Source organism: Polyodon spathula, chromosome 20 (genome assembly GCF_017654505.1).
Source record: "Polyodon spathula isolate WHYD16114869_AA chromosome 20, ASM1765450v1, whole genome shotgun sequence".
Lineage (NCBI taxonomy): Eukaryota > Metazoa > Chordata > Actinopteri > Acipenseriformes > Polyodontidae > Polyodon > Polyodon spathula.
Window position 1 is genome coordinate 17,594,494 of NC_054553.1, and position 24,782 is coordinate 17,619,275.

The following is a 24,782-nucleotide window of genomic DNA, read 5'->3' on the forward strand; positions in this document are numbered from 1 at the left end:
GCACCTCTAGACCTTGCCAAGGGAATTCACATGGCCCTTACATCAGCCAACCATTCCAACTAATCCACTTGGTCAGCTCTACTTGGCAATTTCAATTCCAGTAGCAGAAAACATTACTGAGGTTGTGGGAAATCCTGAATTGGCTGCACTGCTGAATTCCTGGCCCTCAGTTTGCGGTTCCAGTCTGGGTAAAACCAAAATAACTGAACACAGGATACATACTTGTGATGAAATACCAGTTCATAGCAAGGCTTACAGGGTTTCTCCTCTCAGAAGATCACTCATTGAGCAACATTTAAAACAAACTACATTAGATGGAATTGTTGAACCTTCCCATTCTGCCTGGTCAGCTCCAGTGGTTCTTACTAAGAAGTCAGATGGATCTTATCACTTCTGCATAGATTACAGAGGAATCAATGCAAAAACACAACTTGATGCATATCCGATGCCCCATGTTCACGACATCCTGGAGTCGCTGCAGGGAGCCACCATTTTCAGCACCCTTGATTTAAAATCGGACTATTGGCAGGTAGCCATGGAAGAGAAGAGTAAGGAGAAAACTGCATTCAGCACTCCGTTTGGACTATTTCAGTTTAAAGTCATGCCTTTTGGACTGAAAAATGCAGCAGCCGCTTTTCAGAGATTAATGGAGAAGGTTTTGGCTGAACTGAGGGGGGGGAAAGTGCTTTGTATACATAGATGACATTATAGTATATTCACCTAATAAAAGAACACATCTTCAGGATCTAAATGCTGTCTTTAACAAGCTATCAGAGGCTCACTTGACTCTCAACCTCAAGAAATGTCACTTCTTCAAGTGTCAACTGAATTTCCTTGGTCACCTTATTTCAGGACGAGGGAGGCCATCAAGAAGTATCCCACTGCCCATAACCTCAAAGAGTTACAAAGGTTCCTAGGGCTTGTGGGATGGTACCACAAATTCATACCAAGATTTGCAGATCTGGCGGCTTCCTTGAATAACCTTAAAAAGAAGGGAGTTCCATGGAATTGGACTAAAGAATGCTAGGAGAGTAAAGATCAGCTGATAAAAGCATTGTTGAAACCTCCCATACTGGCTCAGCCCAGTGAAGCTCTACCCTTTGAAGTTGTGACCGATTATGCCGCCCTATCCTGGGTGTTTAATTCTCCCAAAGCCAGCTCACGGCTTACAAGGTGGACTATACGGCTTCAGCCATTTCAATTTAAAGTTCTGTATAGAAAAGGCAGTCTAAATATTGTACCAGATGCTCTCTCCAGGGCTCCTCTCTCTTCAGATCCTGTTGCAAGCCAATGCGCCGCCATGTCTAATACCCCTGCAAGCTCTTAGCTACCAACGTCTTTACCGGAAATACTACATGCTCAATCATTCGATCCCATGTTTTGTGATATTAAAAGAAATCTGCGGTCACCTTCCGTTAAGAAACCTGATCATATCTCTTATGAGGAACATCAAGGGGTTATATACAGAAGGGCTCCAACCAAAGGGGATGGTGTGAGCTATCAGTTGGTGGTTCCTGAAAGTTTGACAAACATCTTCCTAGAGCACTACCATGACAATCCGTTGGGAGGTCATCTTGGCCGTTCAAAGACATTGCTGCGGATATTAAATAATGCTTGGTGGTCTACTATCCGGAAAGACGTCTGGGAACATGTAAAAACCTGCCTTACATGTCCGCAGTATAAATCCAGCAATTTCTCCGCAGTAAGAAAGGCAATGTTTTTTTATTGGTCGTGGTAGATTACTTCTCCAAATGGGTAGAGATGGTGGCTATTCGAGACAGCAATACCACGAAGATAGCAAAGTTCTTGACCGAGGAGATTTTTACTCGCTGGGGTACGCCTAGATTTCTGTTGTCAGACAGAGGAGCCCAATTCACAGGCCAAGTAATGAGAGATATGTGTCAGATGTGGGGAGTAATACAAAAATTAACCACGAGTTATCATCCTCAGACCAATTTAACAGAGAAAATAAATAGGACGGTGAAGACCATGGTCGGCTCATTTGTAGGGGAGAGTCACCGGTAGAGGCACTATCTACATGAATGCAGCATAAGTAATTTGCTGCCTGCTGCTCTTCATTGAGTATCAGAATACCTGGCCAGGTTAATTTCATTCTCTGTTCAATTGCTAAATGAGTAATTTTGTTCTCATTTTTAAAGTGGGCCTTTCAGATTCCATAAGGTAAAATTAGGTGAAACTATTTCAATTTACTGTTAAATTTTGGTAAGGGGTTTATCTCTGCACTGGACTTTCTCTCTTGTTTTAACTGACTGATCTTTTCTTTAATTGCCTCATGGACATTCTATTTAGATTCAGGTGTTTTCCTTAATTGCCTTTGTAAAGGTCTTATTGGGCTTGATTTATCATTAATTCGAAGTATCTTAATTGGTGGCTCTTTAAATAGGACTATTACTTCCTGGTGGGGAGGTTGGTTCCTTTTTTGCTGGGGTGATTCTTTTTCGGGTGTGGTTTTTTGTGGATGCAGAGTGTTTGAAGAGGGAGTTTGCTGGTCTGTAAAGGAGAAATCAGGAAGCACTAATCTTTTGGTTGTTAGAAACAGTATTTTCTCTGATCTGCCATTTTGCCAGTTTAAATTAACCAGTTATCTAATCTCCTGCCAAACAAACTATCCACATCATTCAAATTGTTTATATGGATCTGAAGAACAACAACAGTGACTAATCCGTTTATCATCATCACTTTTTGTCTTCTTACTTATTTGGAAACACCAAGCTCTACACCAAGGAAGAACTGGGTGAGATCCCCTAATGGGGAGGAATCTTATTTTTTTCTGCTGGATTATTTGGGCTGTTCTGACTGTTTTGGAGTATTATCATTTTTGTTTATTTATTGGGGATTAACGAGCACCCAGCACAGAAGTTTCATTTTTGTGTTTAAACTTTTCTGTTTCAACTACGTTCGCAATACGTATTGGATAATATTTTGGGACTTTTAAAGTATTGATGGTTGTTTCATGGACATTTTTTTTTCTTTTTATAAGGACTGCCTGAAGGACTGAACATTTTGAAGGGTTCAAATACTGTCTGTTTAAAACTCATGTACCCCAAATGTTTTATACATCTGCATCAAGTATAATATTCCATAATATTCAATAACATCTGCTATTTGAACTCTTGTGTGGCCTTCTGGTTTAATTGTCTTCCTATGTTCTATTTGTTGTAAACAATCCTGACTTACCCCACAATTTTTCTTGGTTCTGTCGCACAATCCTACTGCTTTGGAGACTTATATTGTTCAGGGTAGTTTATTTGTATTTCAGTCAAATACTAGTTATTGGACGTTGCTTAAGGATTGGGTTTGTTACACACTCACTCGTGGTTGTTTGTTCGGTGAGTGGATAACTGGTGAGAGGGAAAGAGAAATAACTGTAAATACAATTGCAGTTGCATGCTGGAAGTGCCAGCACGGTACCTGTGTTCTGTTCGTCCACCGTTTGTCTGTCCTGTCTATTTGTTTTGGCCCACGCGCCTTTTATTTTGTAACAGTTTGTGTTTTGTTCAACCTTTTATTTTCTGTATGTTTATTAAATACTCACAACATTGCGTTTCATTCACCATTTCACCTCGCAATGCTCTGTGTTCCTTTCTGGTCTGACGTCACCATTAAGCCAGCTTGTCACACGTGGTGTCAGGGTGGGATAACAGCGCCTTCAAGACACAGGCCAGAAAAGGTACTGCGGGTAGGAAGGGATTAATACAAAAAAAAAAGGAAAACTGGGTCTGGGTCTGGGGAGACCGCTGCAACAAGCTGGATGATCTCCTTGTTGGCCTCGAGAATCAAGGCTGGTACCTTGCCTGTGGGGAGTTCGGGCACAAGGTGGTGTGCTGTCCCTACCAAGAGAGAGAGGAGGAACCGGCCCAGGAGAGGAAGGTGAGGAGGAGGAAGCAGAGGGGGGAAAAGGTGAGGACTGCTTGCCGCTCCCACCTCCACCACCAGAGGACCTGGAGCTACCTCCACTACCCGAGGTAGAGGAGCTGCAGCGGAGTTTGCCACCACCCGGGGATGCCTTCACGTCATCGTCTGGGATTGCCAAAACAAGTGCCAAAACATTTTTTCAATCTGTTGTCGCATTTCTTCCACCTCTCCTGAAAGACTGGTTGATACAACAACAGAAGTGATGAGTGGATCACGAACCCAGGCAAGTGAGCTGCAGTCTTCTTGGAAGTAGTCACTGAACTGTTCTTTCAGTCCCATCACATGTTCAACAATGGGAGCTTTCAGATCATTGTACCACATTGTCGCCACAATCCTGAACGAAATCTGAGAATGTGGGAAACATGTCGCAATTTCCATCTGATAGTCGAGAGGCCCAAATGTACAGTTTTTGAACAAAAGCTGTTCTCTTGTCTGTAAGGAGGAGGGTATTTGCATCTTTGCCTTGCATAGATGCATTTATTTAATTCAGACGGTCAAAAATATCAACCAGAGCCAGCCAAGAGCAATCATGAAGGTGGTTAACTAGATCAGACTTTCGATCGATTTAAGATGGTTTTTCGCCTCCTCACGTAGCTCAAAAATGCAAACAAGTCCCATGTAATCACCACCTTACTCTGGTATGAAATAGTAGGCGCTGATGATCAGATCCCATTTCCTGGCACAGAACTGAAAATAAATGTGCATTTAGTGACTGTGCTTTTGTAAAGGTGATTAACTGCATTGCTTGGGGTATAACTGTCTTCAGTGTCAGGGTCGTTTTCTTTGCTGCCAAGTCTTGCTGTGTATCATGCAGCATCCATTTAGCACGGGGGGGTGCGGGGGGGGGGTCTACTTGCTGAACTTGGGTGACCAAACTGCCATAAGACTGAAAATTTCTGTTCCCCCGGTTGTGAGTTGGAAGGGGTCGGCAAAATAAAAATTCCTCCAGAAGTGGGCTATCCCACTGTCACACCCTCTGTGACAGGATAGTGTAATGGCCCAAGCAGTTATCAGCAGGAGAGACTGAGACAAGGAAGCTTCAGTTTAAGCACTAGAGTGCACATTTAATTCACAAAAAAACAACAAACAAAATATTGGAACAAATAAACATGGACAAGGGGCAAATTTAAAAGGTTAAACAATACAATAAGGCAATTTCAAAACATATCTGTTTAAGTTGTTTATTTTTGAGTGGGATTGCTTGGCTGTTGGCTGCTTTTTGCATTTTTTGTTTTTGCTGTGAAGCCCCTAGGATGCTTTGCATGAAGAGCGCTGTATAAAAGTAAGCTGTATTGTATTGTAGTATATTGTTTTGAAGAGGCTTTGTGTATCTTTGTGTTATTTGCAGAAAACATGACTCTCCTTTTTCCACAGGGGAAGCAGAGGAGATCCAAGCTGCCTGATAATATTGAGGACCCGAAGGACACCCTTGGCGGGCAGAGTCAGGACGGGTTGGCAAACCGAAAGAGAAGCCGATGGAAACCTGGCATTGAGCATCCAGACGACTCCCTGAGGGGGGTGCTGCTGAGACACAAGCCCACGGTGCGCTACAGAGAGTCGCTGGGGCAGGGTGTGCCATATGACCTCTCCAGTAGTCCTAACTTCACTGAGCTGAAGGGGGAGAGCCGCTTTCTGACTGCGCAGCACAGTGACACGGGCAGTGTGGAGGGCGTGCCTCTGGCCTCCAGCAGCGACTTTCTGTCCAAGTGTGAGATCACGGGCAAGGACGCCCTCTCTGCGCTGGGCCGCGCTCGGTCCTACCAGTGCCGCCAGGAGATTGCCAAGATTCTCTGCCTGCACCAGGCCGGCCAGCTGATGCCCCGGTCAGTACCGCAGTTCTGCCAGCACTCTGGTGAGTCTCGCTCCCACCTGACCGTGGAATGAACTTGCAAGACTGTGTAGCAGTTTGAGCCATTCTAGCTCTTACAGGTTCAACCTGGTTGAAGTTCCACCACCAACAGACCATAGAAGTTGCAAGCATGTTCATCTATTTAGGCATTTATGGTGATCATGGCTCTCCTGTACTGACTTTAGCTCACTGCTTATCTCCAATACTCGCTCCTGTATTGATCTCCTCTCTGACTCGCTCTAAGTCTGGTGGGGCGCCTGCAGGCTTGCCTGTAAGCTGCCCGGAGCTGCGTTGTCCTCCGACGTCGTAGCTCTGAGGTGGCTGCTTGGTGAATCCGCAGTGTGAAAAGAAGCAGTCGGCTGACGGCACACACTTCGGAGGACAGCGTGTGGTCGTTTTCGCTGCTCCTGAGTCAGCGCAGGGGTGGCAGTGGTGAGCTGAGCCTAAAAATAATTAGCTAGTGTAAATGGGGAGAAAATGGTAAAAGAAAATAAATAAATAAATAAATTGGTGACTACTAAATGAAAAAAAAAAAGGACACTGGATATATTTCTAGAGAATCACACACATTTCTGAAACACAAACACCTGCACACAAACATTTTAAAAAAGTGTTTACTCCCCCACCCCTATCACTGCTGATTGGAAAAATCTGATTTTCTATTGGTACAAATAAACCCAGTCTGTGCAGAGCCTCTTGCAATGCACAGACTAATCTTTTAAATTTTAAGGCATTATTTACTTTTTTTGTAAGTTAGCAAATAAGTAATGCTGCTTTCTTAATGCATTAACCTGACATTTAAATGCAACAATCTCATAAAGTTACAACAAAAAAATACCATAGTCACTAAGGTATTAGCGGGTTAGAAAAAATCGTGTTGTGTAATAATTTACATCATTTTCAATTTTGTGGTCAAGCATATACAGTACTTGTTGGGATGTTTAAAGAAATAAAATAAAAACAAAAACATGAAGTTTACTGCTTGAAGCATTTCAAGGCAAATGTTTTTTTTTTTTTTTTCTTTTGAGTTTAGTGTTGCTAACTGTGGCAGAGCACAGCTCTGCCCTTTAGAAATTGGCAGGGATGGGGTTAAATTCCTTCCTGGGTTTATTATGTTCAGGTGGCTGGGGTTGATTAGTTGATTAGCATAATTAACGATCAATCAGCACCCAGCCACCTGACATAAAAGGAGTCCTCTGCTTCCCATTAGGAGCAGGGAGCTGAGTAAGCAGGTTGGTGTTAGTGTTTGTTGTTGCTGATTTTTGAGTTTTCTAAATCCAGTGAAGGCATCGTCCAGCCTGGAAACCTTTTTTTGTAAGTTTTTGTGTTTTGTTATTTATGTTTAAATATCTTTATTTTGCCCTTGTGCACTTTTATTTTGTGTTAATTTATAATAAAAGTGTATTTTTTAGAACTGCAGTTTGTCTCTGGGCCTCTATCCACTCACCAGCCTGTCACACTAACCTAGTTTGCTATTTACCATATTTAATTTTTGATTTTTTTTTTAGATTTAAACACTATTAAAAAAAAAAAATGAAAAAAAAAAAAACATGAAGATCGACAAATATGTATATAATGATATAAATGAAATGCTTATATATGAGATTATCTGTATTGATCTCTCTCTAATACTCGCTCCTGTATTGATCTCTTCCTTAATGGTCCTCGGATTTCCTCATCTCCAGGGTTCTCCAGCCCGGTAGTCCAGTGGGAGGATGTTGATATGGATCTGTCACACGAGGACAGTCCAGTGAGGGTGGCCTTTGTCTTGGTGGTTCACGGCCGTGCCATCCGGCAGCTTAAACGTCTCATCAAGGCCATTTATCATCGGGACCACTTCTACTACATCCATGTGGACAAGGTAGCAGCCATTCTTTATTAATGTTCAAAATGTATGACTTCCTGAGTTTTGTGCTGCTTGTGCTGCTAGACTGTTCTGTTCAAACATTTACCACCAATGACTTTACATTGAAATTACTGAACAATTTACAATCAAGTGTTATAAAGTTACAGATCCATCACTTGTAATGTACCCTGACTGTAGTTATCCAATAAGCAGTATTAAATACAGTATACCTTAATAAAATGCATGCTTTGAACAACAGTGCCTGTATGATATAGCACTTCACTGCACATCCTGTTTGTCACAGTATGCGTCTCAATGATTCTCACAAAGTTCTTTGTCCTTGTTGAGAAATCTGTCACATGATGCTGAGTCATACTTGAAGAGTAAGTTTGCTTTCTTGGACACTGGCTTAAATCTGCTTTCTGATATCTTGTATTTTCATTTAGTTAGCTGCAGCTCATCCTGTTTTAATGAGACAGCATTTGCAAACTGTGCATTTGAATGTGAATTTAATTTCTCCATGCACTGAATAAAACTTGGTGTTTTTAAGGACTAAGTTTTACTTCAGATTTTGTCATTGTGTATGGATGAAGTGTTTAGTCCTTGGTAACATCTGTTTTTTAAATAATAAACCTAATCCTATGGATCTGTCCTAGTGTGTAGAATGTTAGATAAATATTGGACCCTCTGTGATGCTAATTCTATGGCAGACTCGTGCTTCATTAAAAAGTGATATAAATAAATACTCCCCCAGCGCTCCAATTACCTGCACCGTGAGGTCCTGCAGATCTCCCAGCAGTACCCCAATATCCGAGTGCCACCCTGGCGCATGGGGACTATCTGGGGCGGGGCCAGCCTGCTCAAGACTTACCTGCGTAGCATGAAGGACCTGCTGGACATGGTGGACTGGAAGTGGGACTTCTTCATCAATCTGAGTGCCACAGACTACCCCACAAGGTAATCATAAATCTTAAATCTTACCCCTAACATTATCCCTACCCCAGCAGGTACCAATGAATCTTAAAGCCCTCACCCTCACCTACCCCACCCCACCAGGTAATGCACAAATGTTAAAACCTTAACACTAACCCCCCTCCTAACCCAACTCCACAAAATATCGTCTGACTTACAAGGGAGTGCAGAGAGCCCAAGTGCTCAGGATCACTCCTGCTGTGTTCCTGTGCCTTGAGATATATACAGCTATGGCAATAAGTTTTGCATCACCCTATAAAGTTAACAGATTTTGCTTCATAAAGTCGAAGGATTGAATAATGTTATGTTAACATATTGAACATACCGATTACTAACGAAAAACAAACAAATTGAAAGATTCTGACATTTTTCAAAAACATGAAATACTGTACTACTATTATGGCTTCCGGTAGACTTTTGCAGTATAATTTTGTAGTTTCTTTGATTATGTGATCTTAAATAAAATATACCAATTTATGTTCATATAGGTTTTTTTATTTTTTTATTAAGTTAATTATTGCAGAATTTTAGGTGAACTTCTGGCCATAGCTGTCCAGCCTGTTTTTGTTCAGACAGTGGGTGAAAGTTTTTTAAAATAATATTTTTTTCTAATTCCCTCCTTGCAAATGTGATTGCCTCCAGTCTATAGTGTTAACGCCAGTATTGTTGCTAATTTTTTAAAAAATATATAAATTAGACCAATTTTATTATTTTTATTTTTTTCCCCAATTTGGAATGTTCAGTTATGTTTTTTCACCACATTGAGTCTCCACACAGCACAGACGTTCTGAGGGCGTGTGAGCATCCTCTGATCTCACAAGCCTAAAGCCAAAATCACTTTAAGCTGAGCAATCTGGTGCAGAGGTGGGCAAGCTACCAATGCAGGAGAATGCGATAGCTTTTACGCGATGAGGAGAAGCAGTCCCTGCCGCATTCCCATCTCCCTCCCCGGGAGCATAAGAGTCGGGGTCCCCAGCAAAGTTCTGCCTCTGCACAGTCTGACGAGAACTGTCACTGTTCAAGCTGTGTGACTAATCCTGTGTCCCTACGGCAGCGCTTTAACTGGATGAGCCGCTGAGGAACCCCTTTTTGTTGCTCATTCTTACACATTTAGGGCTCTTTTAGTTTGGACCCTGATTATGTAGTAGAAGGTGTTTATGCATGATTATGATTTTGCATCGAATGGGTGCTCGTAATCCATGTGTGAATCCCGCTGTATTCAGAGGTGCAAACAATTGGGATGCTTTGGTCTGTACCATATGTGGTTTGGAATGTATTGCTTTTTGAGCTTGCCCATAGTTTAATGTTTTCAGCTTGCCAATTAAATGATCAAATAAGGGTTGAGACTGACGCATATTTTGGAATGCCATCATTTTCTTTTGTATTTTTATTTTACACAGGACTAATGAAGAGCTGGTAGCTTTTCTGTCTAAATACAGAGATAAAAACTTCCTCAAGTCTCATGGCAGAGAGAACGCAAGGTATTTCAAACTATTTTGTTCCAGTTACTACACAATTGCCTGAAGGAATTTGAGATGGTAATCCTGGATGGAATGGCCAGGTCTCCCTGAGAACAATGTTTCCATACACACTATTGATCCCAGGTTGAATGCATGTTGTTTTGTACTGTATGGGAGGAGCATGTCTTTCAGTATCCTTGGATTCTATTGCAATGCATTGTGCATGCGGGGCTGCTGCTTCTTCCTCAGGTTCATAAAGAAGCAGGGTTTGGACCGGCTGTTCCACGAGTGTGACTCCCACATGTGGCGACTGGGAGAGAGGCAGATCCCCAGGGGCCTGGTGGTGTCTGGAGGCTCGGATTGGTTCTGTCTGACCCGGAAGTTTGTGGAGTATGTGATCAACTCTCAAGACGAGCTGGTGACCAGTCTGAAACAGTTCTATACCTACACTCTGCTCCCAGCTGAGGTGAGCCACAACACTTCAGCAGCAGCTTCGAAACACATTGGAAAGCATTTTCCTGTACAAACACAAATAGCCAGCATATACTAATCAATAATAGAAAGTGGTCTCTAAGAGTGCTTGGAAGCCTCTTCAGCATATGTATCTGTGGCAGTATCTAGGGAGGGCCCTACTTTACATCGTTTCACTGGGTTTGTGTCTTAGTGTAGCTAATGAGAATCTCTGATATAAGAACACACACAATCTTATTAAGTCAAATACCAATTTCTTTAGAATATGAATACAAACAAATCTGTTTCCTGTGGTCATACAATACTCAATTCTTTTTCTCAGCCACACATCTGCATTGATTTATCAAGTACATTTCTTTAATGGACTGTTGCTTTAACATTTTTCCAACTTGGTGTTCAGACTTTTTCATGCTTAATGTGCAAAACTGACTGCTGCCTGCGGGAGGTAGCTTCAGCTACCAGCAGTTGTCTGTGAAGCTGTCTGGAATAAAGCTTTTTGGAGATATAACTAGCAAGCTGCTGTTTGTTGAACTCAGCAACAAAGCAGGTAGTTTGAATTCCTACAAGGATTCTCAGCTGACGGTGCTCTGTGCTTCTCTCTCTCAAATGCAGTCCTTTTACCACACAGTCCTGGGGAACAGCCACATGTGTGACACCCTGGTGGACAACAACCTGCGAGTCACCAACTGGAACCGCAAGCTGGGCTGCAAGTGCCAGTACAAACACATCGTGGACTGGTGCGGCTGCTCTCCCAACGACTTCAAACCCGCCGACCTGGTCCGCATCCAGGTGAGCCCTAGATAGAGCTTCAGTGAGGAGAGTGACAGCAAGTTCTACTTGCATACAAGCATGCATCAAACATACCGTTTCACAATCACAGATTATTGTATTGACTTCACAGCACATGCAATTACAAGGCAGGTTCAAATGACATTGTGGATCTGGGTTTTAAGGGTAATTTGTTTGAGGGGCTGCAAATACTGTTGTGTTTTTTTAATTTTTTTTTTTTTTTTAATTTAATGAAGCAATATAGCACGGCAGTCTGCGTGGGATATTGACACTCCTTGTGTTAAGAGACATGAAGGTTAGCGAAGTGCACTGAACCTCCCGAGGTGGCTACACCCACACACACACACACACACACACTGGAATGCAATATTGTGAGTATGAGGTCATATGAAATTAAAAACAACTAAAAAAAAATATGTTTGAACAGAGCTTCACAGACCTCAGACATGACAGGACATAGTTCATTGAAATGAATAGCAGGAAGATTCTTAATATTTTAATACACCACCCACTCGATATGTTGTAGGTGTCAGGGTCCAATATAAATCCGCTATATATCCAGGGCCATGATATAACGAGAGACCCATAGAAAAACAAATAGGCTAACAAATACTGTACAACCACTCCCTCGTTTTATTGGGTGCATCAGGGTTCAGTACGCAACCTGTTTCTTCAAATTTTTCATATAAAAAGCAGCATGCCGTTTTAATTCTTACAGCGGAGGGTAATTGCTTCTGATCAACTTCAGTCTCCAATTAATTTCATGAGTCTTCCTCTCCTTTCTCAAATGCACGAACCGCTGCATTAAATGAGTCCATTCCCAACAACATAGTAGGCTTGTTGCTAGGGAGCTGATGTCACTGCCTTGTGACTTTTGCTGGTATATTGCTGCCACACGTGAACACCTCGTTGGCTAAAATAAAAAACATTTCAGCAAGTAGATATTTAATTTACTTATTGTGCAATATGGGTGTATATAATAACAGTATGATATGCTTTGTTTTTAATTGTTTTGTTTATTGTTGTTTGTGATGTGCAGTACGAAATAAAAACCAACAGTAATTAAGTGCCTATGTATATCATAGTGAAGGCATACGCAGTTAGACAGTAAAAATTTGGGAGCCAACTCCAGGACCGCGATATATCCGATTCCGCAGTACAGGTGATCCTTGACTTACGACACACAGCACTTACGACTCTTTTGCATTACTATCTTACTTCGACTTATGACATCGATACTGCATTTACGATACGGTGAGACCTGAGCCATGCATCATGTGCGCATGCTCGGTGTCCGAACTACAGTACCTGCCGTGGTCACCGTGAATCAGTCTTTTTTTTTTTGCCGTTAACAATGTCTGATAAGAGGAATTGACTCAAAACAAAACCTAAGCTGTGAACTCTGTCACATGATGAGGGGCTTAACTTCAAGCGATCGTATTTCCTGCTAGGAGTACTGCATACACACACTGAATACGTCATTGGAAAGCCCAGAGTCTGTACTTTTAAACAAGCCAGGTAAGTGTCTGAGTAATATGTGCGTAACCACCGGGCTGATTGTGAAGATTTAAATAAATATTTGCATGAGTACAATATAACGGGTCATTTTTGTAAAACTATATTATCTGGCTGAAGAGTCAGGAATGTAAGACATCAAGACAATGTGGGGAAGCTATAAAAAAGGCTAACGATGATCGGATACATTGTGGAAAGTGTTGAATTTAAATCAAGGGAAGTAATGTTAAAACTGTACAATGCACTAGTAAGACCTCATCTTGAATATTGTGTTCAGTTCTGGTCACCTCGCTATAAAAAAAGATATTGCTGCTCTAGAAAGAGTGCAAAGAAGAGCAACCAGAATTATTCCGGGCTTAAAAGGCATGTCATATGCAGACAGGCTAAAATAATTGAATCTGTTCAGTCTTGAACAAAGAAGATTACGCGGCCACCTAATTCAAGCATTCAAAATTCTAAAAGGTATTGACAGTGTCGACCCAAGGGACTTTTTTGACCTGAAAAAAGAAACAAGGACCAGGGGTCACAAATGGAGATTAGACAAAGGGGCATTCAGAACAGAAAATAGGAGGCACTTTTTTACTCAGAATTGTGAGGGTCTGGAATCAACTCCACAGTAATGTTGTTGAAGCTGACACCCTGGGATCCTTCAAGAAGCTGCTTGATGAGATTCTGGGATCAATAAGCTACTAACAACCAAACGAGCAAGATGGGCTGAGTGGCCTCCTCTCGTTTGTAAACTTTCTTATGTTCTTATATAAAGATTAGAAACTGTGAGTTTGGTCTTCACCATACAGGTTTGTGGAAACACATCATGCCACAATCAAAAGAAATCTCTGAGGACCTCAGAAAAAAGTTATTAATGCTTATCGGTCTAGAAAGGGTTACAGAACTATTTATAGGGATTTGGGGCTCCACCAATCCTCTGTCAGACATGGAGAATGTTCAAGACCACAGTCACTCTACCCAGGAGTGGTCGTCCTACCAAAATCTCTCCAAGAACAAACCGATAAATCATCAAGGAAGTCACAAAGAACCCCAGAGTAACATCCAAGGATCTGCAGGCCACTTTCATCTTGGCTAATGTGAGTGTTCTTGACTCAACTATCAGAAAAAGACTGAACAAGAATGATGTTTATGGAAGATTAGCCAGGAGGAAACTACTGCTCTTAAAAGGAACATTGGCGAACTTCAGAGAGGCAGCAAAGAGCGCATAGATGATCCACAAGTCTTCTGGAACGATGTTCTCTGAATAGACGAGTCAAAGGTAGAACTCAATGAGAAACTTTATTTGGCGAAAATCCAACACTGCGTTTGAACAGAAGAACCTAATCCCAACTGTCAAGCATGGTGGTGGGAGTGTGATGGTTTGGGGCTGCTTTGCTGCCTCAAGACCTGGACGGCTTGCCATTATTGACACAACCATGAGTTTTGCTTTGTATCACAAGATTCTCCAGGAGAATGTCAGGCCATCCGTCCGTGAGCTGAAGCTGAACTGAAAGTGGGTCATGCATCAAGACAATGATCCTAAACATACAAGCAGATCTTCAAAAGAATGGCTGCAGAAGAAGAAATTCCAAATTTTAGAATGGCCTAATCAAAGTCTGGACCTGAACCTCATTGAAATGTTGTGGCAGGACCTGAAGCGAGCTGTCCATGCAAGGAAGCCCTCAAATGTCACAGAGTTGAAACAGTTCTGTTAGGAGGAATGAACCAAAATTCTTCAAAACCGATATGAGAGACTAACCAAGTTACAAGAAACGTTTAGGTGAAGTCATTTCTGCTCAAGGGGGTGCCATCAGTTACTGAATAGAAAGGTTCATGTACTTTTTCACACATAGATATTGAATGTTGAATCATTTATGGATAAATAAATATTGAAAAATCATGTTTGTGTTATTTGTTTAATCGTGTAATCATCTTTATCTATTATTAGGACTTGCATTAAGATCTAATAACATTTTAGGATTGAAATATGTGAAAATCCTAAGGGGTGAACAAACTTTTTTTCTCGGCACTGTATGGGGTCACTTGACAAGCATAAGTTCATATTATTATTATTATTATTATTATTATTATTATTATTAATAGTAGTACTATTATTATTATTTGTAGTAGTAGTATTAATCTGTTTAGTGCTAGTAAAATATGACTGATAACCTGCTTGGAACGATGACTGTTTAAATAAAGCTTTGTTTTGCCCAAGTCCGCTGGAGTTGTGCAATGCAATCTTACTGTATTTACCGCAAACATCTTCAATTACGTTTAAGTAAACTACATGTATTTTTATTTTATTTAAATCATAAAAGCATGATTACTGTTCTATATAACGTATTTTTAAACTACATGTGAATGTTGTATTCCATTTATATGGATTACCCTTGAAGAATAGGATTTTCAATAAAATATAAACAAGTAACTATGGTCTGTAATTGCAAAGAGCAGAGAAATCTCCACTCTTAGCCGTCGGGACTGGTTTCCGTTGGACACGCATTAAACAAGACGGCAAGTGACTTATCAAAGAACAGGTGGCCAGTCGAAGTCCTGGTTCAGTCCCAACCGCACTGGCTTTTTTATTCTGATCCCAGTGTTTACATTATAATTTCATTAAATAAACGGTGGCTGTCAAAAGTATTCACCACCCCCCTTGGACTTTTCCACATTTTATTGTGTTACAACATGGAATCAAAATTGATTTAATTGGGAGTTTTTGCCACTGATCAACACAAAAAAGTCTATAATGTCGAAGTGAAAAATAAAATCTATAAATTGTTTTATATTTGTAATTTAATTTAGAACAGAAAATAATTGATTGCATAAGTATTCACCCCCTTTGCTATGACACACCTAAATAAGGTCTGGTGCAACCAGTTGTCTTTAGAAGTCACATAATTAGTTGAACTGAGTCCACCCGTGTGCAATTAAGGTGTTTCACATGATTTCAGGTTAAATACACCCGTCTCTGGGAGGTCCCACTCTTGGTAAGAACATTTCCTAACAAAAACTACATCGTGAAGATGAAGGAACATTCAAAGCAAATCTGGAATAAGGTTCTTCAAAAGCACCTGTGGCAGGCTGGCGAGTGGAAAGAGGCCCAGAGACAGACTGCAATTCAAAAAAATAACTATTTTATTATAAATAAACACAAAAATGAAAGGGCACAAGGGCCAAAACAAAGCAATTTAAACACAAAGAAAGACAAAAAGCAAAACTTAGAAAAATAACAATTTCCAGGCTGGGCAATGCCTTCACTGGATTCAAACTTTCCAAACAACCAAAAAAAAACCAACCTGCTCCCTCTCTCCAAATGAGAAGCAGAGGCCTCCTTTTATGTCAGGTGGCTGGGCGCTGATTGATCGTTAATTAAACTAATCATCTAATCAACCCGAGCCACCTGAACACAATGAACCAAGGCAGGTAGGGGAAGTTAACCACATCCCTGCCAATTTAAAAAGGGCAGAGCTTTGCTCTTCCACAGCACCAGTCAGGGGTATTGTAAAGCATGTGACATGGTTTATTTAGATTTCTAGAAGGCTTTTGACAGAGTCCCGCATAAAAGATTATTGATCCCAGAATCTCATCAAGCGGCTTGTTGAAGGATCCCAGGGTGTCAGTTTCAACAACAAATGACATTTAATAGAGAAATTACATTTAATAGAGAAAAGTGTAAGGTACTGCGTGCAGGCAATAAAAATGTGCATTATACATACCATAGGGGTTTACTGAAATTGAAGAAGGACTCTGAAAGACCTAGGAGTTTATGTTGACTTAGAAATGTCTTCATGTAGACAATGTGGAGAAGCTGTAAAAAAGGCTAACAAGAAGCTTGGATATATACTGAAAAGTGTTGAATTTAAATCAAGGGAAATAATGTTAAAACTGTACAATGCATTAGTAAGACCTCATTGAATATTGTGTTCAGTTCTGGTCACCTCGCTACAAAATGATATTGCTGCTCTAGAAAGAGTGCAAAGAAGAGCGACCAGAATTATTCCGGTTTAAAAGGCATGTGCAGACAGGCTAAAAGAATTGAATCTATTAAGTCTTGAATAAAGAAGACTATGTGGTGATCTGATTCAAGCATTCAAAATCCTAAAAGGTATTGACAATGTCGACCCAAGGGACTTTTTCGACGTGAAAAAAGAAACAAGGACCAGGGGTCACAAATGGAGTTTAGACAAAGGGGCATTCAGAACAGAAAATAGGAGGCACTTTTTTACACAGAGAATCGTGGGAATCTGGAACCAACTGCCCAGTAATGTTGTTGAAGCTGACACCCTGGGATCCTTCAAGAAGCTGCTTGATGAGATTCTGGGACCAATAAGCTATTAACAACCAAACGAGCAAGATGGGCCGAATGGCCTCTTCTCGTTTGTAAACTTTATGTTCTTATTGGACATTAAAAAACAATTCAGTATCTCTAGGGGGACTGAGTAGATAAACAGCATTGTCAGATGTGTTTAATTTAACTGTAATTTCCCAGGTTAGTAAGGTAACTGTTAAAATATATTAGAATTAGAACTGTGTGCAGGTAAGAAGCAAAACCCTTTTTCTCGCTGTTGAGCAGTGCATCAATGTCCTGGCACAATGGTGTGGATTATTTGATTAGTGTCAATTTAGTTAAAAAAAAAAAAAAAAAAAAAAGTGTTTTTTTGTTTCTCAGAGGTCTATATAAAATAGTTTAGTGTGAATTCATAAGTGATCTCCAGAATGTATTATTTATATAAACATACAAGCACCTCATAGTCTCTACTGTTCATTGTCAGGTTGTGCCTTGTACATCAGTATAGACACTGGAAATGGTTAGTTTACCAAAACTAAAGAATGTAGGTAAACATGACCACCATCAACCAAGAGATTCTAATTTGCGCTTCACTAAAGAAATTGTTTGTTTGTTAACAGTTGTTGGTGGATGTGTTTTCTTGTTTACAGCAATTGACAAGACCCACCTTCTTTGCCCGAAAGTTTGAGTCTCTGGTGAGCCAGGAAGCCATCGACATCCTAGATGCCCACCTCTACGGTAACCCTGCACCTGGCACTGCGGCACTGAAGGCGTATTGGGAAAGCGTGTTTGAGAGGATGGATGGGGTGAGCACCCTGAGCGACGTGGCCCTCACCACATACTCCTCCTTCTTCAGACTGGGGCTGCGGAGCGTGGGGGCCCCGCGAGGGGACAGGGACAAGTGCAGGTACAGGCACAAGTATAGGGAACTTTTTGCTGCAGTTCTGAAACCTGCTTTCTGTTGGCTATAGCAGCAAGGTTGCTTCTCCCTATTTTACAATTGATACTTTATTACAAAGGACAACTGTAATAGATATACATTTCCTTTTAAACATTCCTTAAAATGATTGGACAGCAATCACAATTTAAAATATGAATGTGAATGAAATGTTGTTCTGCCTTGTTTCAGGTATGAGCCTGTTGGCGCTCCAGTCTCTGTGCACCTGTATTTCTATGATGACCGTTTCCAGGGTTACTTGGTAATGCAAGAGGTTCAGAATGTGGGGATGGAGGAGCGGGAGACCCTGGAGGTGTGGGCGGTGCCTCAGGCCACACTGCAATTGGAGGGGAGCGTCCGTGAGTTTGACCGGCTCAAACACCTGGAGGTAAGGGCTGGCAGGGTTAAGACCGCAAGCAATGGGCTTAGTTAACTTCACAGCGGGATGAGGGGTTGGGTGGGTCTGACTGGTTGTTTTGTTCCTGGCAGGTGGGGACGGAGTGGGACCCCAAGGAGCGGATATTCCGGAACTTCGGAGGGGTGCTGGGGCCGCTAGACGAGCCGGTCGCAGTGCAGAAGTGGACGCGGGGCCCCAATCTGACCGCCACTATTGTGTGGATCGACCCTGCCTACGTCGTGGCCACCTCCTATGAAATCAGTGTGGACTCGGAGGCAGAGTTCACACAGTACAAGCCGCCGCTGCAGCGCCCCCTGCGGCCCGGAACCTGGACAGTACGTGTGCTGCGGCTCTGGGAGCTCGTTGCAGAGTCCCGCTTCCTGGTCACACCCCTTGCCTTCAAAGACAGGCAGGCGCTGCATAGAGGTGAGCACAACCCTGTATTCTTCACAACCCTGCAACCCAGAGCCAGGCCCTGTATCCTTCACAACCCTGCTACCCAGACCCAGGCCCTATATCCTTCACAGCCCTACTACTCAGACCTAGGCCCTGTATCCTTCACAACCGTGCTACCAAGACACAGGCCTTGTATCCTTCACAACCCTGCTACCAAGACCCAGGCCCTGTATTCTTCACAACCCTGCTACTGAGAGCCAGACCTTGTATCCTTCACAACCCTGCTACCCAGAGATTCCCTTCTTTTGCCTTCACTTTTCTGAGGGATGCTTGCAATCTCAGAGAAAGCATGAAGTTTCTGTTCTCTCTGTAACCTGTCTGTTTCCTTACAGATGAGGCCCGCTGGCTGCACACAGGCCCCCCTGGGAACATGTACATGGAGCAGAGTTTCCAGCAGCTGCATGCAGTCCTCAAGCTCCCGCCAGGGGAGCAGGCGATGGAGCAGGCCCAACATAATGCCCTGCTGGTGGGCAAGTCTCTGGAGGACTGGGTGGATGAGAGTCTGGGAGCATTCTGGGTGTCAGGTGGTGTCTGTACCACCCAACCCTCCGCCTGCTCCTCGCTGGGACTCTGCTCTCAGTCCAGCTGGAGCTCCCTGTCCCCCGACCCCAAATCTGAGCTGGGAACAGTGAAAAGCAATGGCCGAATCAGGTAGCCCAGAGCAGGTGGGCCATCACAAATCAGCATGAATGTGAACAGTGTAATACAATAAAGAAAGGTCAATTCGGGAGGTCCAGAGCCGTGCTGGAGGGGGCTTTCTGCTTCTGTGTATCAAACACCAGTTGCTGCATGGATTGGGAGCCGAGGGGGTTGTGCAAGTTTACAGACAGGTCGCCAAGCTCCCTCAGTGATCCAGACTTATACATTTGCACATAGTCTGGGGTTCTACAGACAGTTTGTTTTGCTTATTTTATCTGAGATGTTCTAATAATTGTTAATGCTGAAAGAGGCCTATTCAAATGAACACAAAAGCAGAAATGCTGAAAAAGCTGAAGATCGTTTGTTTGTTTTTTCTACCACAGGTTTTTTTTGTGGCAAGTCTCTTGACTCCAGCAGAGTGTGTGCAATAGTGACTTCAGTGGCCGCTGCCTAATTTGGAAGTTGAAAACCTTCTTTGTAGGTTTTTTATTGTTTGTTAGTTTTAAGCAGTAATTCACTTTGAAACCGTTGGCAAAATGCACTTTACTGTGGGGGCGCGGAGGCTCAATAACTCTGAGGGTGGGGTGGAGTCCTGATCATGAAGTCCGTCCCTTTGTTGGCATTGAATTGCTACAATAACTATGACGTGCTTTCATCCATAATGCTGACAGAATCCTGCACCACCGAAGCACTGGGATGGTACTCCTATACAGAGGACTGAAGGAGGTGAGATCCACGGTTTGAGAAGTCAACCCTGGACTTCTTGTGGGATATCGGCTGGGGCTCCCAAAGCATCAGGACCTGCCTTTGTGAATGTGCAGCGCTCTGTTACCAGTGGGATTCAGTGGAGTTTGCTGAAGGGATCACAGTGGTTGACTGATCCTGTCACTAAACCTCACTGTAGAGAATTGTGGCAGCCATGTATACAGCAGAGGGTGCTGCTGCTTCTCTTGTGAGGATTACACTGAAAAATATATATAATCTCCTCCCATCACTGATACTTCCCATCTGAATTGATTTTGGCTCCAAAGATTAATATCACAACAATAACAATATCAATAACATCAAACTTTTAACAAACAATAGGAATATTTAATGCTAAATAGTAAGCATCTGATTGACAGCACTGGCTTGTTGTTGATGCAGACTGGGAAGCTTGTGGTTTGACTCCATTTTGCACATGCTTTCTCACCTCTGGTAAACGTATAGATGTTTGGGATGTTTCAGTGGGTTTGAATTGTCTTCCAGTGTTCTCTCAAGTCTCTAAATCTCCATCCATGATTTGGAACCAGTGAGTAAAAACAAACACAACACAAACTCACAGCCAATGTATTCTTCAGTGTCTGAAAATGTGTGTTTTCAAACTTTAGTATCTGTTTGTAGTCTCCTTAATCTTTGAAAGTTAATATATTTACCTGGGGGTTCAAATGAAGCTCTTCAACGCTGACCTCTGCAAGCAGACTGGACTACTGCACATGACTTCACTACAGAGCTACTGCTAACATGAAGCTTGAGATTGAACTGGGTTACACACAGCTGCTTCTGCTGTAGTACTGTGGATGTGTTTATATCATGTATAAATATGTTTTCAATAAATATATATGCAAATATAAATGTCCCCTGGTCTTTGTTTAAAAGGGTAGATTGTACACAATTCTACTTGGAATCAGCAGCTGACTAAGAAAGTTGCATTTATATTGCATTAGTACTTTCTAGCTGCCGCTTCCTGGAACCTGACATCCCTGCAGTACCCCTCAGCCTTGCTCCCATGGTCCAGCTGTTCCAAGAGCACTTTCTTCCACACTCAAAGTACCAATTATTTCTTACAGTCCTTAACTCTATTTTTAAACTGAGAAAACACATGGTAACTGAACCCAACACTAAGTGATATAATTGGGGCTTCTGATTTTCAGTGTTTTACCCCAACTTTTCTACTCTCCTTTTAAGAATTAATTTGATGCCTGTCAAGCCATTTGTGTATCTCCAATCATAATTGAGAAATGTGTTAATAGTAAAATTGATTTAATGTACATGTGTTTTTTTTTTTGTTTTTTTCAGTGAAAGAACTAAATGTGCTTTTAAATCGGCCAAGCCTTAATTTTTCATTTACAAGCAGACCGACAAATGAGATCGCAACATGTTAATAAGCAATGCATATTTATTAAAGCTAGAATGAAAATTAAAGTGTTGAATGCTGGACACACTATTGCAATCGTAATTAACTTAACTTTTTTCTCCTTTCAAAAGAGATCATTAAAGACTGGAGGAAGCACTATGGATCCTATTACTTCAATTACACCAATGTGATCCCATGGTGTTTTTGTTTAGTTGTATTGTTTTAGTAATGGAAAGTCTTGCTCTACATATAAAGGGTTTGACATTTTTGTATCGATTTACATGAAGCTTGCTGTTTAAATGGTTGTTTCCACTCAGGCTCAATGGGTTATGTCATTGTTGTCATGCATATCAAAGGCTGGTAATTCTACTTCATCTTCATTAGTGATTACAGTGCTCTGCTGAATTTGACTCAAGTACTTTGTTTGAATGGTGTTTGTCTTAATGGAGGTGATTCAATACACTGTACTGCAGCATGATGCCCTGTATAGAACTGTGTGATGAGAAAGACAGTATGGGTTTTGTTTTTGTTTTAAGTTTTTAATGTCTATAGGGTAAGAATGCCAACCTGGGGAGCACATTGTTGTACCTCTTCTGTGAGGAAATTCTGAATTTCACCAGCAGTTTGTCAAAGGTCATTATACTGTTGCAGTATTGTGATGTTGTTATACGTTCCCACAATTGGCACTACTGGAGGGAGGACTTCAGCGCCTCTTCCCAGTGATGACCGTTTAATAAGATTCTAACTCTCAACACTAACTGCCATAAGTCGATAAGCATGTCACAAATTGAACTCTTACACCGTTTGATCTCAGTAGCGCAGGCCTTTGGGGATTTTCTTAATAATCTCCAGAGTGGACACTTTTCAACTATTCGTGGAGTTATAATTTTATTACAGGCAGTATTTGTAATAAGAATATTGAGTACAAAGCTTTGTACCCTAAATCTGTTTGGTGTCTTCTGCAGTTCAATATATATGTTGCAAAACCTCACAATAAACTTTGCCTTGGTATCAGTCATATACAGTGGCTGCCAGTCAGCAGAGGGCAATAGGAGTTCAGAGTGTCGTGAAGTGTCACGTATAGGCTTCTTGTGCATGGCATTGCTTTGTCTGTTCAAATTGACAGCTGTTGGTGAACATCTAAGAAGATTTATGGACACCAAATGTACACTTTTCTTTTTTTCTTTAATTTGTACATGCATTTGAATATTATATTTGAACAAAAACAGGGGAATGGAATGGACAGTATAAATAACACTGAGTATAGTTTGTAATATAAACACTGTCCCAATTACTTGCAATTCAGTAAGAGTAGTTGTTAAATCTGATCACAGAGGATACCATCAGTAGCTGTTGATTCTGATATTCTATGAAAGGGGTAAAGAACTGCAGTATGGTGTAGGACCAGCACGCAAGTTTGACTTGAGATATGAAAGGTATGCCGGGGGGGGGGCTCTTAATTAAAGTGTTTTCCAGAATAATCCAGTCATCGGGTTGACTGTTTCTATCATACATGCTGTAGAAGCACTTGCCAAGCTAACTCCTCATTACAGAAAACATGTTGCATACAACTATAATCTATGTTTCTGGTGTGGGATTTGGCTTCCTGGGTTCTCTGAAACACTTTGCTCATCTCCACACTCCAGTATGCCGAATGGCCACCAAAAAGACCACTGCCTCTTATATGCAGTACAATCCGAAGGTTATTAAGAACATAAGAACATAAGAAAGTTTACAAACGAGAGGAGGCCATTCGGCCCATCTTGCTCGTTTGGTTGTTAGTAGCTTATTGATCCCAAAATCTCATCAAGCAGCTTCTTGAAGGATCCCAGGGTGTCAGCTTCAACAACATTACTGGGGAGTTGATTCCAGACCCTCACAATTCTCTGTGTAAAAAAGTGTCTCCTATTTTCTGTTCTGAATGCCCCTTTTTCTAAACTCCATTTGTGACCCCTGGTCCTTGTTTCTTTTTTCAGGCTGAAAAAGTCCCTTGCGTGATACAGTCCTGGTTACACCGTGTAACAATTTTTTTTGTGTGTGTGTGTGTTACATAGTGTTATTACCGCACTGAGTTTCTCGCTGCTGGATGCGGGTTTTTTAGTACTCTATTTATTGTAATCCATAAATGTTCCTGCTTTTGTATTTGAGAGTAAAAGTCCATTAGACTCAATAAGGCTTTCTCAAATTGCAGTGGGTACTTGTTTGCAATACACACTGACACACAGAGGAATACACTCAAATTTATAAACAAATAATCATTCCTCCGGGCAGAAGCTCAGAGCTGAGGCTGCTGTTCTTCCGGAGGGGCTGAAACGCAAGGCGCTCCCCCAAGTGCTGAACACACCGCCCTGACTTCTGCAGTGGAAAAGTTGATATTAATGCGAGCGGAGGACAAACGTTTTTTCTCCCTGTAACACATTCAGAAGAATTACCTTTGGGATCACATATCTTCATTCAACACTCGCATTAAAACCCGGAGTGAAAGCGCTGTACACGCAGTATTTCAGGTACTGCAAAGGGGGAGTAATCTTGGCACCATCACAAATATTTCATCAAGCCGAGCACACGATGGATCCAGCTTCAGAATCACACAGTGCGCCTGACGGAGAGATGCTTCACCCCGACAGTGCCTATGGATCTTCCGCAATGGACACAGATACGGACGACGGGCACACTGCTCCTACAAAAGCTATCACCTCCGATGAAGAGTTGATGCACAAGGTCTGTGATTCTGCTCCTCTGCTCGTGGTTATTTCAAGGGTTTTGTTGTTTTTCTTTTGTTTCATTAAACTGAAACGTTCTAAAACGAGATTTGCTGTACTGATGCGCAGCATCTCCATAATCTGGATTGTATTACATATTCATATTTCATTTTACTCTTTACATTATTTTAAGATAACTATAATGTGTATTGCCTATTTAAATTTACATCTACAATGCATTTTGGTTAGTTTAAAAGTGAGGGTTTTATTATCAGTGGTTGAATTCTTGTATACAATAACACTATGATTTATTCAGTGGAAATGTTTAATTTTACTTTGATACGCCACCGTTGGGCAGGCTTTAGCCTCTAGCTGGACGCTTTGCTGCTTGTACCGCATTGTTTTGGGTATTGCA

General features: G+C 41.6%; 2 protein-coding genes across 2 annotated transcripts in view; both read left to right on the plus strand.

Moving 5' to 3' along the window:
- Nucleotides 1-21,159, plus strand: part of xylt2 (xylosyltransferase II) — a 49,445-nt gene extending 28,286 nt beyond the window's left edge. The window contains exons 2-11 of the mRNA XM_041220214.1: nucleotides 5,311-5,788; nucleotides 7,471-7,646; nucleotides 8,386-8,588; nucleotides 10,004-10,084; nucleotides 10,313-10,529; nucleotides 11,147-11,323; nucleotides 17,771-18,027; nucleotides 18,250-18,445; nucleotides 18,547-18,880; nucleotides 19,243-21,159. Of these exons, the coding sequence (XP_041076148.1) occupies nucleotides 5,311-5,788; nucleotides 7,471-7,646; nucleotides 8,386-8,588; nucleotides 10,004-10,084; nucleotides 10,313-10,529; nucleotides 11,147-11,323; nucleotides 17,771-18,027; nucleotides 18,250-18,445; nucleotides 18,547-18,880; nucleotides 19,243-19,565 (2,442 nt within the window). The 3' untranslated portion in view covers nucleotides 19,566-21,159. The remainder of the gene's footprint in view (nucleotides 1-5,310; nucleotides 5,789-7,470; nucleotides 7,647-8,385; nucleotides 8,589-10,003; nucleotides 10,085-10,312; nucleotides 10,530-11,146; nucleotides 11,324-17,770; nucleotides 18,028-18,249; nucleotides 18,446-18,546; nucleotides 18,881-19,242) is intronic.
- Nucleotides 21,160-23,969: 2,810 nt separating this feature from the next.
- Nucleotides 23,970-24,782, plus strand: part of LOC121295720 (ras-related protein Rab-37-like) — a 94,856-nt gene continuing 94,043 nt past the window's right edge. The window contains exon 1 of the mRNA XM_041220713.1: nucleotides 23,970-24,386. Coding sequence (XP_041076647.1) covers nucleotides 24,234-24,386 — 153 coding nt within the window. The 5' untranslated portion in view covers nucleotides 23,970-24,233. The remainder of the gene's footprint in view (nucleotides 24,387-24,782) is intronic.